The sequence below is a fragment of the Pygocentrus nattereri genome, chromosome 16, assembly GCF_015220715.1.
Source record: "Pygocentrus nattereri isolate fPygNat1 chromosome 16, fPygNat1.pri, whole genome shotgun sequence".
NCBI classification, from domain to species: Eukaryota; Metazoa; Chordata; class Actinopteri; order Characiformes; family Serrasalmidae; genus Pygocentrus; species Pygocentrus nattereri.
Window position 1 is genome coordinate 23527546 of NC_051226.1, and position 14978 is coordinate 23542523.

Sequence of the window (14978 nt, forward strand, 5' to 3'; positions counted from 1 at the left end):
GTGTCACAGGGGCTGCATTATGTGTGCAATGCTGGCCTTTCTAGACTTGTGAATGCACAGTAAAAGTTGAAAGGATACTGTTATTGTGTTTTATTAATTTAACTGGTCATGGGGACCAGTGGCTCAAGAAGACAAGAAAAACCATAACATTATTGTTCAAAGGCTGTCCTCCCTTTATTGAGCTTAGACCTCACTTATTAATTTATGTTAGGACCCCAGTTAGCATAAGGATTAATAAAAGAGCATTAGTTTCTTAATTTAAAAAGTATACATTTTTAAGCATGTTTGTTATTAAGCATGTTTGTTAAATTAATTATATTCATTTTATTTAAATGAATATTGGACATTCCATGCGGTCACAAACAAAATAATCAGAACACAAGAGAAACTGTTTGGTAGGAACAATTTTAGCTGATTTTGAGCAAAACTCAAAAACAGTAAGCCAGTACATCAAGCACAGCAGTTGTACACACATAAATATATCATAATATTTATTAAAACACAAAAAGGTTTGATCATTTACTCAAAACAATGGGATCTAACTGCTTACCATGTGGCCATGAGGGTCAGGGATGCAGTCTTATTTCCTGTGGCTAAAATAAGAACTAAAACTTCACTAAAACTGTGTTTCAGCAATAAAATGAAGACATGGGACAGTAAATTTTAATTAAGTTTTTAATTCAAAAATTAAACTCTTCTACATCTAAAAAAAATCTAATGGATTTTTAGAAAAGCATTAAAAAAAATAAATAAATAAAAAAAATATATATTTTTTTATTTATTAAAATATTATTTTCACAAGTCGAAATTTAGGGGTTAGGGTTTGGGTCAGCCATCACCTAAAGGAAATTACTCTCTAAATGGTTTATGGTATAATATTTTACTTAAAGTATCATTTGCTATGATAATAAGTTTAAATAGATGATAACAATCATTGTAGACATCTACAATGAATCACTGATTCGCTGAATTGCTGGTTCATATCCGGCTCGAAGGACGTCACGTTTGGGCAGTCATGGCCCGGCGGAACCGGCCTTGTGACCGGAGGGTCGCCAGTTCGATCCCCAGAGGTAGGGGTACGTGACTTAGGTGTCCTTGAACAAGACACCTAACCCCCAACTGCTCCCCGGGCACTGCGGATAAGGCTGCCCACTGCTCCGGGCAAGTGTGCTCACTGCCCCCTAGTGTGTGTGGTGTGTCACTTCACAGATGGGTTAAATGCGGAGGTGAAATTTCCCAGATGTGGAAGTAATAAGGGTCGCTTAACCTAAGGTCTGAATATTCCGTTTTGGTTCTTTTCACAGCTTGGTCCCAGAGTAGAAGAAAAATGGTGCATACACATGAATAAATGTAGTCCATAAATAAAGTTGTTTTCCTAGCTAAGTTCTAAAAAGCAATAGCGAACAGCTGCCTGCACTGGACATTGACACAAAAAAGAAACAAGGAAATTGTGGGCTGACACTGATGTCGATACATTTCTGCTGAGAAAACGGAAGAACGGTTATTTATTGAAGGCAAGAGATTAAAAGACATGTAGAGTAAAACAGATAAAGAGTAAAACAGAAGTAACTCAACATGAGCATGAGCAAATATCAGTCGTGCCACAGACTCCAACATCATACACCCCTAATTTTTGTCACAGCATTTATAAACTGGCTCATACTATTTTTACAGTTGAGTAATTATCATTAAAGAAACTTCTCAACCATAGTAATAAAATGAATCACACAGGAAAGAAATAAAATTGTAAGTATGTCCTTATTGCCTCCAGGGATAATACGCACCCAATCATTATCAACTAAAGAGAGAATTCAAGAGAGAAGATCTGCTTTCATAAAGACACATTTTACTTTTCAACATCAGAATAAAGTTTTACAATGAAACTACTAACTACTCTGTGATTATGAGGAGGCATGTCTTAAAATAATGTGGATGTCCTTCCCCTTCAGCTTTTTAAACGCTCTGAAAAATTAAACAAACAAACGGCTTCCACTGCTGTTTTCTGACAGATCATGAGACCCATAAGATCTGCTGGACTGAATGTAAATAAATATGGCAGCCGGCCCTGCACGGACCACCAATAACAGTGATTAGATCAGAGAGGCTCTGGAAGATTAAGACAGTTTATAATGTAGCAGGAAGGTTCCAGATCTCAGGGCTGGAGGTGCTCAGGTCTAGCGCACAGACAAAACACGGTATTTGCAAAATAATTTAATTAATCGTTTAAAGTGTGTAATAATATAGCACAGAGAACTTGACGGACTGGGCTGCAAATTATCTTTGTCAGCTTCACAAAGAAGCTGAAACTGCATTATTATATGAGAAAAGATATTAAGCTTTTAAGGATCAGCTTGAATCTCAGCTCTGATTTTTTTTCCAATTTACAGTTTCATTTCAATATTAACACAATAGGGAGCAAGTCATTTCCTCTGCAAAGGATAATGACACACTGGGCTTCTTGAAATTTAGATTTTATGTGATAGTCACCAGCCCGTTCAGGAGAACTGCTAGGGATGCACAATGATCTCACATTCATACACTATATTTCCAAAAGTATACAGTCATCCACTCAAATCACTGAATTCAGGTGTTGCAATCACTTCCATGGCCACAGGTGTATAAGACCAAGCACCTAGGCCTGCAGACTGCTTCAACAAACATTAGTGAAAGAATGGGTCGCGCTCAGGAGCTCAGTGAATTCCAGCGTGGTATCATGATAGGATGCTACCTGTGCAACAAGTCCTGTCGTGAAATTTCCTCACTACCAAATATTCCACAGCCAACTGTCAGTGGTTTTATAACAAACTGGCATCAGCCCAGAACCACCACATTGGTGTATCCATACTAACTGCCAAATGCCAATTGTTTTTCTGTGTGGCTTGTACAGTCAATGTGTATTTTCTTTTACATCCTTCTCCCTTTACTGGATTAGTTTTGTTTGTTTGCTTGTTGTTTGGATTGTTTTTGCAATACAAAACAAGTACTGTGGCATTTATAACACCATAACTCATTTAATATGACAGCAGGTTTGTTGTCTTCTAAGTAGTCAACAAAGAGAGGGTGATTGTAATACACATTCAAGACAGGCAAATGAACTAATAAACTCGCATGACTGTTAATTTCAAGCTTATTTTTCTACATTTATGGTAAAGAAGAATTCTACCAATCTTTAAAAATGTCTGCATAATTAAATATTTCTGATGTAAACATTCAGAGTGGTGTGACGTGAAATGCTCTGTTCTAGGGAAACTTACCAAGCAAGAACTGTTCACAGTGGTGATGATAGGAACCAGACATCTAAAGAATGCTTCCAAAAGCTGTCTTACAGATTTACTGCATGAAATGGTTATAAATATACAGCCTGATGCCTGAAACATCGTTGTCCTTTAGTTTTGAGATCAGGTATTGGCCTAAAACATTTCTTAAAATCCACGGTGGAGGAGTACATGGAGGGTTTTGTAAGGCAAACCAGTACACAAAGAAAACACATTTGTTTAGATTTTCCAATATTTTATCATTAACATTATAGAAGACAAGTATAGAGTCACTTATTTGGGATAGTAAACAAAATGGCTACAGTTGTGTTGCAATCAACACCACTGTAAAGAAATCTGAGTCAGCAAGTTTCTCTACAATTCAATATTTCCACACCACAACGATCTAAATGCCTGATATCTTAACCACTTAATTATGCAGATATTTTGGGAAAAAATGTGAAACTTCCCTTTAAAGACTATTATTGTTATTATTATAACCTGTGGCGGTGAGGATGTCTACCCAAGACCCCAGGGCTCCCAAACACTCTCCTTAATGAACATGGTGACGAGCGGTTCTGGTTCCACCCTGAACCAGTAGATGCTGTTACCATGGTTTACAAACTGACACGCCTGGGGGATTTAAACAGGCCTAGCTGGGGATTCACACATCAGTGCATTTGAATAACACACAGAAGTGCAGTTATATGCCTCAGTTAATAGTCCTTTTAGAAATGTAAATCTTATAGAAATCTTGAAATATAAAATTTTCCTTCTCTATAAAAATGTTAAAAGGTGTAAAATATTACCTTACGCTAATTAAAATCTAGATGTTTCAATGCACACAGAAACATTTAAGCAGTTTAGGTGCTTGCAGAAAGAGTAGCAAACTTAACTGAATCACATAAGTCTTGTTTTCTGATCATCTTCACAGACTTCACATTTCTAAACGGTGTTTTCGTGTTTCTAAACTACTGTCAAAAGCAAAAATCATACCAAATTGGATCATTAAAAACAGCTTACATTACTCCATCTCTGCAAGTAAAAAGTTAATTGGAATCCAAATATCTTACTGTGAGCAACAGGTGCTCCCCATGCTGGTCAATCTGAATAAGAATAAAATAAAAGACTGCATCTTAAACTTAAATAATTAGTCCCAGTGTGATCGAGAATATATGAGCTCCTCTTTAAAAAATAAAGTACTTGGTCAGACACTACAGGTGTCAGCTAGTTTCCCCAACAGCAACTTGGGTATTTCAGGTTCTGCTGGTGAAGGGATTTAGATTATCTCCTGTAATCAGATTAAAATCATTTTTAATATAGAATCTTTTTTTTTTTTTAAGAATACATTTACATTTTACACCTCTTGTCTTTAATTTTTGGGGTCTACTGCATCACAGAAATGAATAGATGTTTTTCATGTTTCTCAATTTAAACTTAGTTATGCTGTGGTAAATTACCCTACACTGGCTATGTACTTCTGCATGTAATAGAAGGAAACAGCATAAAACACCACTGGGTTTTTTAATGGTGAGCCCCACCACTGCCATCTCACATTGAACGTATATTCAGTCCTTCAATCAATACGTGGACAATCATCCGTCATCATCTTTACCATTATACGCTATTTTGTGTCCTCTTGCTGTAAGCACATCAAAACTATGATATTCAGGTTAACATCTTCAAATCCATGGTTTTACTCCACAAAAATGATACCCTCAGCCACTCATGTATTCGTTTATCAGATGGAACTAACGTGAATGCTTTTGTAAATAAACACTGACATCACTGAACACTAAAGCCAGGGGGAAAACTCAGTTTGAGCAGAAATCTAGGCCTGTGATAAATTTCTGAGGAACAGTGACTAACAGTACGGTGGAACTCCCAGGTGTGGATTAGGCTGGAATAGTACATAACGTGAATAAATGAGTACACATGGTGCTCTTATTTAGAGCAAGAAACATGTGAATAAACGAGTGGAAGAAGCGAGGCGCAGTAGAAACAGGCCGGATTAAGGAAACCTGACACATATACCCATTCTTAAACACTACTGTGAAGGCCAGTATTTTCAGGCTCCACATGATAAAAGCTTAGAGGCTCACGGCGAGGAGGTGTTGTATAAGGATTTATGCACGTCTTTAAATACAGTGATGGGGCGCCTGCCTGCCACCTGTTACCTAACAATACTTAGAGCTTTAGACAACCTGATAATGCTAAATATAGCTGATTCTTAAGACCTCTGTAGGCGCCCTTATTTACTCTGCTCTAAAAACCGCTCAGGTGTCAGATGCATGAACTCGGTGGGTGATGATCACTGAAGGCTACTTATTAGAGAATTCCCGCTCAGCTCTGTGGCGGTATCCACTGCACAAAAGTGATACAGCGTGAATTGCCCATGTTGCTGTTCAGACTGACGGCTGGCATCGCTGTTCTCACCTGCGACAGGTCAGGATTAAACCTTCAAACAGGAGAAGACGCAGGAATAAACTGCCACATCAGGCGCTGAGCACATTCGTGCGCTGTTGTATGATGTTGTATAACAAGGTGTGCGCGCGTCTGTGCATGAAGCACCAGACTGCATACACATGGTACTCGAGCGTCATCGAGATGATGGCGGGATGAATGACAGAGGGATCGTTCCTTAACACATTTCTTTATTTTTAGCACTGCTCTCACTCTCGCTTACATTCAGCCGTTTGCACACGACGCATCTGAACGGCCATAGTCGGATTCATGTGCAATAGCGGGTGCGTTAGAGGAGCTGAGCATCTGAGAGGCGGTGAAACAGAGAAACAAACAATCCTAACAGCGTCCAGGCTCAAACACGGCGCTTTCGAGCGGCTCCTGTGAGCCCAGGACCGCTGCTGTTCTGCGCTGCACAAAAAAACTGAAACAAACCGTGTAAACTGTGTTGTTTTGGTGACGGCATCCAACCTGGCGCCGTGAAAGACTTACTTTCAGTGATCTTCTGTAGCCCCAGCACGTCCTCCGGTGTTATTATCGTGTTGGCTAACAGCTCCTCCTCTGTGGTTACGGGGACCCCCACGTCCGTCGTGTTGCAGCCCTTCTTGACTTTCATGGCCTCGGCTGAAGCGGGTTTCGAGTCGGATTTGCCCCCGCGGACACTGTGGCTAGCGCTGCTGCCGCCGCCGCCGCCGCCGCTGCTAACGCTGCTGCTGCTGCTGCTGTTGCTGCTGCTAACGCCGCTAGAGCTGCTGCCGCTGCAACTGCCGGGATTAACGCCGCCGCCGGACTTGTTAGAGCTCGATGGGTCCTGGCTGTTGCCTGTGCTGGTACAAGAATAGCTCATTATCCGTCGCCCTCCTCCCCCCGGCTCCTCCGTCGTCGAGCAAGACACAAAACAGTCACCCTCCCTCACCCGAAGGGCTGAGCAGGTCGTCCGCTTTATTTAAATCCTCCTTTCCTTCCTTCCCCCTCTCTCTCTCTTTCTCTCTCTCTCTTCTATCCTTTCTCCTGCCAGGCTCGCTTCACTTCACTTCACTTCACTTCACTTCACCTCACTTCTCGCACATTCACACACTCCTTCCCTTCTACTCTGAAGCTGAGGCTGAGGGGAGACCACAGCGGAGAGGGGGTAGGGGGTCGTCGGGGCAGCGTTTAGTCAGTGGAGGAAAGTCTGCATGGGAGCGAAACTGCTTGTGTTTCAACGAATATGCACCGAATAGGAACCCTTAAACTGCTGAGTACTGGAGTATCAAGCACACCCGGGACGAGCAAGCGATGTTTCAGAGATGTTTTTAAGACATTAGCGCTTTCTGTGCACCCCTCCTCCCCCGGTGTGTGGTACGACCCGTTTTTTGGTGCGATTATATGAAATTAGCATAATTGGTTCAACGTTTCCACCGTTTAATACTGTACACCGCGGCGAGCTCGGAGTTTTGAAGGGCATGTCCTGAATTAAATATAAGCTGATCTGAAACGCATTTTATGCGTTAGAGTGTTTAAAAACTCTGTGTTACTACATTTAAAGGCGAACTGTTTTCTGAACAAACCAACCATAGTTTACGCTGTGGTATAAGATCGTAACAACAGGTGAAGTGACAACGGAGATATTAAGCATCAGTCTGGTGTTGTGACACAATCATCCACCAGGGGGCGCCACAATCCAAAAAAGTCTGACATTTCAACATGCGCTAAAGACTGACATTGGGTGTTGACATACAAAATAACAATAACAATTATTATTATTATTATTATTTAATAATAATAATTACTATTATTATCATCTGTTAAATCCTTGTCAGTTACAGAAAATTAATGTCAGATATGTATTTGGCTTCCTTCTGCCTAAGACAAAAAACTGAACAAGCCAGATTCAAAATAATCAGATTTTTTTTTGCTATCAAAAATTTTTGTCAACAAGAGTAAACAGACAAACAAGGTCCAATAGACATTCAAGACAAAATAAAGAAAAGAAAATGTAAAAATATTGATAATAATTACAATAAGAAATAGCAGTCACATGTACATAGAATCAGATTTTATTATTATTATTTGTAGTAGTAGTATTATTGTTGTTGTTGTTGTTGTTGATAGTGGCAGTGGTGGTGCTGGTGCCTGTCCAAATCCCTGACAATTATAGAAAACTATACAAACCACCTCATATTCATTAAAGGAGAATTCCAGCCTAAAACTAGCGTTTATAATGTAATTTATGATATTTAGTATTCTGTATTCACACACCTGCCCTGCGATGGACTGGTGACCTGTCACACATGTTTCTGGGATAGGCTCCATCTCCCCCTGCGACCTAGAAGGATAAACAGCATAGAAAATGTGTGTATATGTGTATGTTTTTATTTACACAAATTATTGAAACATCACAGATGTTCTAATTTAATCCAAGACTAGGCTTAGAAACCAAGCTTTAATGTTTAGTTGGCACTGAGACTTTTTCCCTGGAACTTTAAATTAATTTAATTGACACTAAGTAAAGAATTCTAGGTTTCCCTACCCAGCTAGATTAACAGGTCTGAAGACAGTTATGAAGAAGCTTACTTGTCTTGTTTAGGGCTGTCTAATATGTGGCCTGTGAGGGTGTTTGATTTAGCCCCCAGAAAGTTTCCCTTAACCTCATTCCCTCATCCAGTGAGAGAACTTACATTTATGTTTTACATAAGATTAAGTGACCCTTATTAGTCCCACAACGGGGAAATTTCACCTCTGCATTTAACCCATCCATGAAGTGAAACACCACATACACACTAGTGAGCACACACACACACTAAGCACACTTGCCCGGAGCAGTGGGCAGCCCAATCCGCAGTGCCCGGGGAGAAGTTGGGGGTTAGGTGTCTTGCTCAAGGACACCTCAGTCATGTGCTGTCGGCTCTGGGGATTGAACCAGCGACCTTCCGGTCACGAGGCTGGATCCCTAACCTCCAGCCCACAGCTGCCCTAAATGGTTAAACTCCTAATATTGTATTTTTGAAGTTTTTTTCTCACAAAATATCAAGTCACACTTAAAAAAAACACTTGATTTGAAAGACATTTGGTTGGCGGACTGGCGAATGAGGCCCATTGCACTTTGGCCTCCATTAAAACAAAACGTTAAGGCACCCCTGGTCTAGTTGAAGTTTAGACCCTGAAGGCCTTACTGGCACATTCTGTAATTCATTTGTCGTGACTAAATGTAATTGATTGCTATTTACTTCCAGTTCTGAAATGAAATGATACAGGCAAAAAAGGCAATACATGATAGCCTGTGAGAGTGTTTAACTTATACAGCAGTGGATGAGTTACTATGGAGCTCACTACATTCAGTAGCTCAATGGGCTTCATTATATGGGGGGCATAAAAGAAATGCAGGATGTCGCTATATCAGGGCTGTGGTGGGAGAAGTGAGGATGTAGAGAAGGAGATGAACTGGGTGAGTGAGAATATAAAGAGGGCCCATGAGTGTGTCAAGAACACACACACACACACACACACACACACACACACATACACACACACACACACACAGTTATTTCATCTCTGCTGACTTGGCTCCCCTCTTTGTCATCAGTGTGTGGCTGCTCTCATCAGCAGAAATGTGCACACACACACATGCAGACATTCTAAACACACTCAAAGCTACATTTGAACACACACACAGACCCACTGACTTCACACGTACACGCATACACACACACACACACTTTCTGAACATTCTGTGGGCTGAGCAATGTGCTGACTGCAGTGGACAGCCTATGTACAGCTATTGTTCAAACAGGACAGCGGTTAAGATTGAGGTGTTGAGTATCAAATATAAACCTTATAAACCTTACAGCTGGTTTATTATAAACAAGTATTGTTATGTCAAAATTAAGATCAAGTACCTACAGTGCCAAAAAAGATCTTGGCAAGTAAACTCTTCGTAAATGTACTGAATATATCTATGCTTTCTCATTATGACATATACACATTGTAAGAATATTATACAACATATTTCTAGATATTTACTTGTTTTAAATAATTTTATCTGGAGAAATAACACTTTAACAAATGTTAAAAAATGACTCATAACATCTAAAAATAACCTGAATAATCTTATACTTTTCTGACAGTGATGAGAAATGTTAGATATATTGGTACATTTAAGATGATAGCACTGGCCAAAATAACCTTATTTGCATTGCATCCACACAGTTGGGCATTCTTTGCTTTACGGTCCCAGGTTTATTTAGCTATTGAGGCATATGGACTGTACAGAGCCTTTATAAAGTTACAAGTTAGACCTTTTCACATATGCTAGCAAGAACAAGCAAAAGACCAAGCTTCAAAAGCAAAACAACTTTATCCTGGTTATGTTCAAATACGTTTGTTGGCTAGAAGCAAAACATAAAGGCATAAAACATTGGTTACACAACATTATGATACATATTGTCGCTGTTGTAACAAAATCTCATAACTCTGTATTAACCTTTTAAGAGAAGATAACATTCTTGATTGTGCACTAAATGTTTTATTCTTGGTCATTTCGAACCATTTCTAGTGTCCAGTTGAAACAAAATTACTCAAAAGTAATAAAAAAGTAATTCCTTTTATGAAAAACAATTATTTTGCTGTACACCTTTAAAGAGGCCTGTTCGTCTATTATTACTTTCCTCATATTTGTCCCAGACTGTGAAAAATGGCTCATCTGTTCAACCTTCAAAAACTGCGTTTATGTGGTAAAAAGCAATTGAACTAATCTCATTCAAAAATTACTTTGATTGAAAGAATCGTTCAGTCAAATGTTTATTTAGGTTGCAAAAAGTGTATTAATTTACTTACTACATCACTACACCACATGTCATTTTAGGTTGAATCAACAAGCCATTTTTTACAAAGTAACCTCACTGACTTCAACTAATACAAACATTTGGTGTATTTACCACAGTTATTTAGTGTAATTTTATTACACTAAAGTTTATTTATTATCCTTGCCTATATCCATATGACTTGCCCCTAAAACCTTTCTGCAGCCTTTGAAATAATTTAGCCTGAAATATCTAATAAGAGATATATTAAACTTTAAATATCTTTAATATATTAATGAAAATGTATGGATAATATCATGGCACTTCCACTACAGCAGGTGAAACCTGACCAGCACAGAGAGTGAAGCGCGAAGGCAAGTTGTGGTATGGCTCCACAGGATGCGGTGTTTTTCATTGGCAGAGCTAGCTTCATTGTGAGGAGTGAGGTGGGAGAATGAAAGGCCCACAGCTCAGCCTAGAGACAAAAGGGTGCCAAAGCAAAGTGCTGACGGCAGCCCAGGTCCACAAGCTACGGTGCCCCATTCACCTCAGCCGTGTATAAATAGCCCCACACGCGCCTGGCCAGGAGACTACTAGGTGGGAACCCCCCCAGCGCACACAGCTCATTCTTTGGGGTAAGTCTTTTAAGCACTGAGAGTCTCATGCCAGACTCTCCTTCCAATGAATTAGCCACGTGATATAAAAAAGGCAAACCGATATATATTTCTCTGATGTGGAGCACTCCAAGTTAGAATTCCAAGTCATTATCTTGGCACGCGCAAATGGCAACAACATGATGAAATGTAAACTGAGTGGAACAGAGTGAAAGGTGAAAAAGGAGGCAACCCCAGTTTATTGCTCACGTGGTAAAAAGTGGTTCAATATGGTCCACTGAGGACATATGACAAATATCATTTATCACTCAGATGTAGGCCTAAAAATCGTTGCTATGAAGGGCGTAACAACATGAAATATTAAGTGAAGAATTAAATTAATGTAAGTGAGACTTGAGTAAGATAATGTTTGTGTGCACTTGTGTGGAAGCTAATCCAATAGACATTTCACAGAACCTGATATTGAGGCTCCTGTGTAAAGCATTGTGTCTAGGAATATGTCTTCAAACAAACCTTCCTCTTACCCACAGGTCACAGCTGAGAGATCAGACATGGCTTTGACAAACCAGATGAACATGCCCATGGGACCATGGAAGGTAAAGTCTGCTTCTGGACCTCAAACATATCAAGGGCATATTTTGCTTCAGCATCCACTGTCCACTAGGCTGCTACAGGCCAAAAATAAGCATTCTAGGAAGGGGAACTTGTTTTTCAAATGACATTAATGTATGATTGCATGCATCTGTGTTTTCCACCAGATCACCGTTTATGACCAGGAGTACTTCCAGGGCAGATGGTGGGAGTTCACCTCCTGCTGCAAGAACGTTATGGAGTACGGCTTGGAGAATGTTCGCTCCTTGAAGGTGGAATGTGGAGCGTGAGTAGCTACAGCTTTTTACACGTACAGAGCATTTTACAAGCAACGTCTACCTTGTTAGAATACTGTGCAGGAGTAGACACATCTTCTTCAGGCACAATGTGCGTTGACTTCTAGTACTTCATCAGTTGTCAGTTTCTGGCCATAGGCCCTCTGCCCAAAGTTTGCCTGTCAGAACATTTGATTTGGTGCACCAGAAATATACCCTAACCCCACTCGTTCACCCAATGAGAAACATATGTCTATACTACTTACAGTCATATGTCATAAGTTTTGCTGCCCAAGTTAAATTATGTGTTTTGCTGATTTTCTAAGTGAAAATATGTGAACACATTCTCTACAGAGAACACACTTTTACACACTTTAATGCACAATTACTCTTTATTTGCTGAACTTAACATATTGGGGAAAAAAACATAAAATGTGGCCTGTGCAAAAGTTACTGCACAATTTATATTTTATGTTTTATTCCACTTGTGCACTCCAATTTCACAAAAAATGTTGCAGGCCACCATTAACACTGTGCTTTCACCTCCTAAGGTCACTTGGTTAAAAGGTATAAAGGTAGAAGAAGGTGTACCTAATGAACTGGGTTAATCATAGTTCTAAGTTCTTCTGAATTCATACTGAGTGTCTAGGGGACTTTACACTTTGTGAGGCTTTCACTGCATCACCTTAGACATGAATGTACTGCACCTTAATTTGGAATGAGCCTTTCTTTTGCGCTTATCTGCTCCTCTCATACCATACTCTGTGTTTGTTCTTTGTTCTTCTGGCACCCAGCTGGGTGGGTTATGAGCATACCAGCTTAAATGGCCAACAGTTTGTCCTGGAGAAGGGAGACTACCCTTGCTTCGAGGCTTACATGGGAAGTAATGGCTACCGCGTTGAGAGGATGATGTCTTTCCGGCCCATCTTTTCCGCTGTGAGTGATGTAACGCAAACCATCAATCATACATCCAACACAGCTTGAAACAGGCTGCATGCTTGCTGGACTCAATTGTGATCAAGCATTGCCCACAATGTAAATAGATACTCAGTCCTAATTTCTCTCTCCTTCCTGTTGGAGCAGAACCACAAGGAGTCCCGCATGTGTGTGTGGGACTGTGAGAACATGATGGGCAGACAGTGGGACCTGTGTGATGACTACCCCTCCCTGCAGGCTATGGGCTGGCACAACAATGAGATTGGCTCCATGCAGGTCCAGAGTGGCGCGTGAGTACCTCCAGTGGGTAGCTCCACTAAAAACACTATAAAAGGGCCCATTTCCTACATTGTTTGTGTATTTTATTTATTCCATAACATCCATTTATAACACTTGTATGAATTTATGTTACAGTTTTATGAGTTTGGTTTTACATGACTGTTTTTGTTACTGTGGCTTTAAGATTGACTAACCTCTGTTCTGACTGGCTGCAATGTATAGTGCCTCATTCAATCATCCAGTTTTAAATACTCCCTATAACACCAATGTTGATGGGAAAGAGCTAAGCTACTGTAACCTAATAGCCAGATATATGTTTATGTGTGAATTTCATGAAACTAAAGAAGCAATGTGTGGGCTTAACTTCAATATATGGGCAATATATGGAGCCCACAATTCAAAAACACTCCTGCTTTATTCCAGGGCTCTTGAACACAGTCTCAGGAATGGAAAATGATCATCTCCATACTGCTAAACTAGAAAAATGACTACCTATAATAATAGAAACATTGACAGAATTAACAAACTGAGTTTTTGCTTGTCTCTAGTTGTTCATAAGCGTCTGCAATATGGCAAAAATATAACATCACAAGACGTAAAGACATTTTCACAAAAGGCATCATAACATTTTTGTTGATATGATAACATATCGCTTTATAAACAAGGTGAGATCATAGATAATTGATCACAGAATTGAATCTACTACAGCCACCTCAGGTACAGCAGCACTGTTGATTACGCTGATGGTGCTGACTGACTCTGCTTCATTTTCTCCTCTCTCCTAGCTGGGTGTGCTACCAGTACCCTGGTTATCGTGGCTACCAGTATATCATGGAGTGTGACTGCCACGGAGGCGAGTACAGACACTACAGGGAATTTGGGACCCACGCCCACACCCCCCAGATCCAGTCCATCCGTAGGATCCAGCACTGAGCAGAACCGTCTGTGTCCTTCCTCCCTCCAGTATCCTCCTCCACCTCCAATCTCTCCACCCCTCCGTAGCCAGCTTTGCAGGACCGGCCCAATGCCCAGGACTGCTGGCTGACAAACTGGTGCTACATCAATGTAACATGTCCATAGCACTTTTTTAACCCATCTCTTGAGGAAAGAAAGACAAAACTAGACAGAGGAAATGACGAGCCAAGAATGAAATTTGACAAGCGAAAATCCTGAAAGGTTCAGCGCTGCGGCCAGTCGGCTGCAGTGCTACGAGACGCCTGGGACGTTGCTCTTCTTTCATTGCGGCCATCATTTGCGCTTGTCATGGTCAACTTCTGTATGAGACTTCATGAATAAAGAAAGCAAGCAAAAGAGCTAGAGACAGAACAATGGATTTCAGTGAAGCATGTGTTGTGTGGTTCTTTTATGGCCTCTAAAGTGAATAGGTAATGACTTCAAGCCCATCAGAACTCAATGATCACTTATCATAACCTACTCAAAAGTCACAGCTAAAACAAAAAAACATAAGATACAGCAGTGCATAGAATTCATAATTTTGTTGCAAGTCTTGCCAAACAGTTCAGTCAGAGCAGTCAGTACACCCACACAAGACAAAGGAATGTAAAAAAAAAAAGTAACATGGAAAAGAGCCAGAAGCATTTCACATTTCAATCCTGTCGCTTGTTGCTAGCTCACTGCTGGTCATTTGAATAAATTCAACCTTGATAGAAAACTAAAGCTGGACTGCAGATTTATGAGACTCTTCCTGGTGCCATACAACACTCTGACATGTGCATACAGGGCCAAGATGAAGCCCAACCCTAGACTAAAAAGAATTTCCAAGTA

At 40.2% G+C, this 14978-nt stretch overlaps 2 protein-coding genes across 4 annotated transcripts in view; one reads left to right on the forward strand and one right to left on the reverse strand.

Moving 5' to 3' along the window:
* Positions 1 to 6593, reverse strand: part of unc119b (unc-119 homolog b (C. elegans)) — a 31269-nt gene extending 24676 nt beyond the window's left edge. Inside the window, exon 1 of the mRNA XM_017704374.2 lies at positions 6210 to 6593. Coding sequence (XP_017559863.1) covers positions 6210 to 6564 — 355 coding nt within the window. The 5' untranslated portion in view covers positions 6565 to 6593. The remainder of the gene's footprint in view (positions 1 to 6209) is intronic.
* Positions 6516 to 14616, forward strand: cryba1b (crystallin, beta A1b). 3 transcript variants are annotated; one of them, XM_017704375.2, is made up of 7 exons: positions 6519 to 6649; positions 10834 to 11133; positions 11643 to 11708; positions 11871 to 11989; positions 12773 to 12914; positions 13062 to 13204; positions 13979 to 14126. In XM_017704375.2, exons 3-7 carry the CDS (start codon positions 11664 to 11666, stop codon positions 14124 to 14126), a joined length of 597 nt encoding a protein of 198 aa, XP_017559864.1. In that variant the 5' UTR covers positions 6519 to 6649; positions 10834 to 11133; positions 11643 to 11663. The 3 variants fall into 3 exon arrangements, with proteins under 3 accessions (XP_017559865.1, XP_017559864.1, XP_037401761.1); XM_017704376.2 differs by lacking the exon at positions 10834 to 11133 and having other exon boundaries at positions 6516 to 6649; XM_037545864.1 differs by lacking the exons at positions 6519 to 6649; positions 10834 to 11133 and having other exon boundaries at positions 11664 to 11708; positions 13979 to 14616.
* Positions 14617 to 14978: the final 362 nt, after the last annotated feature.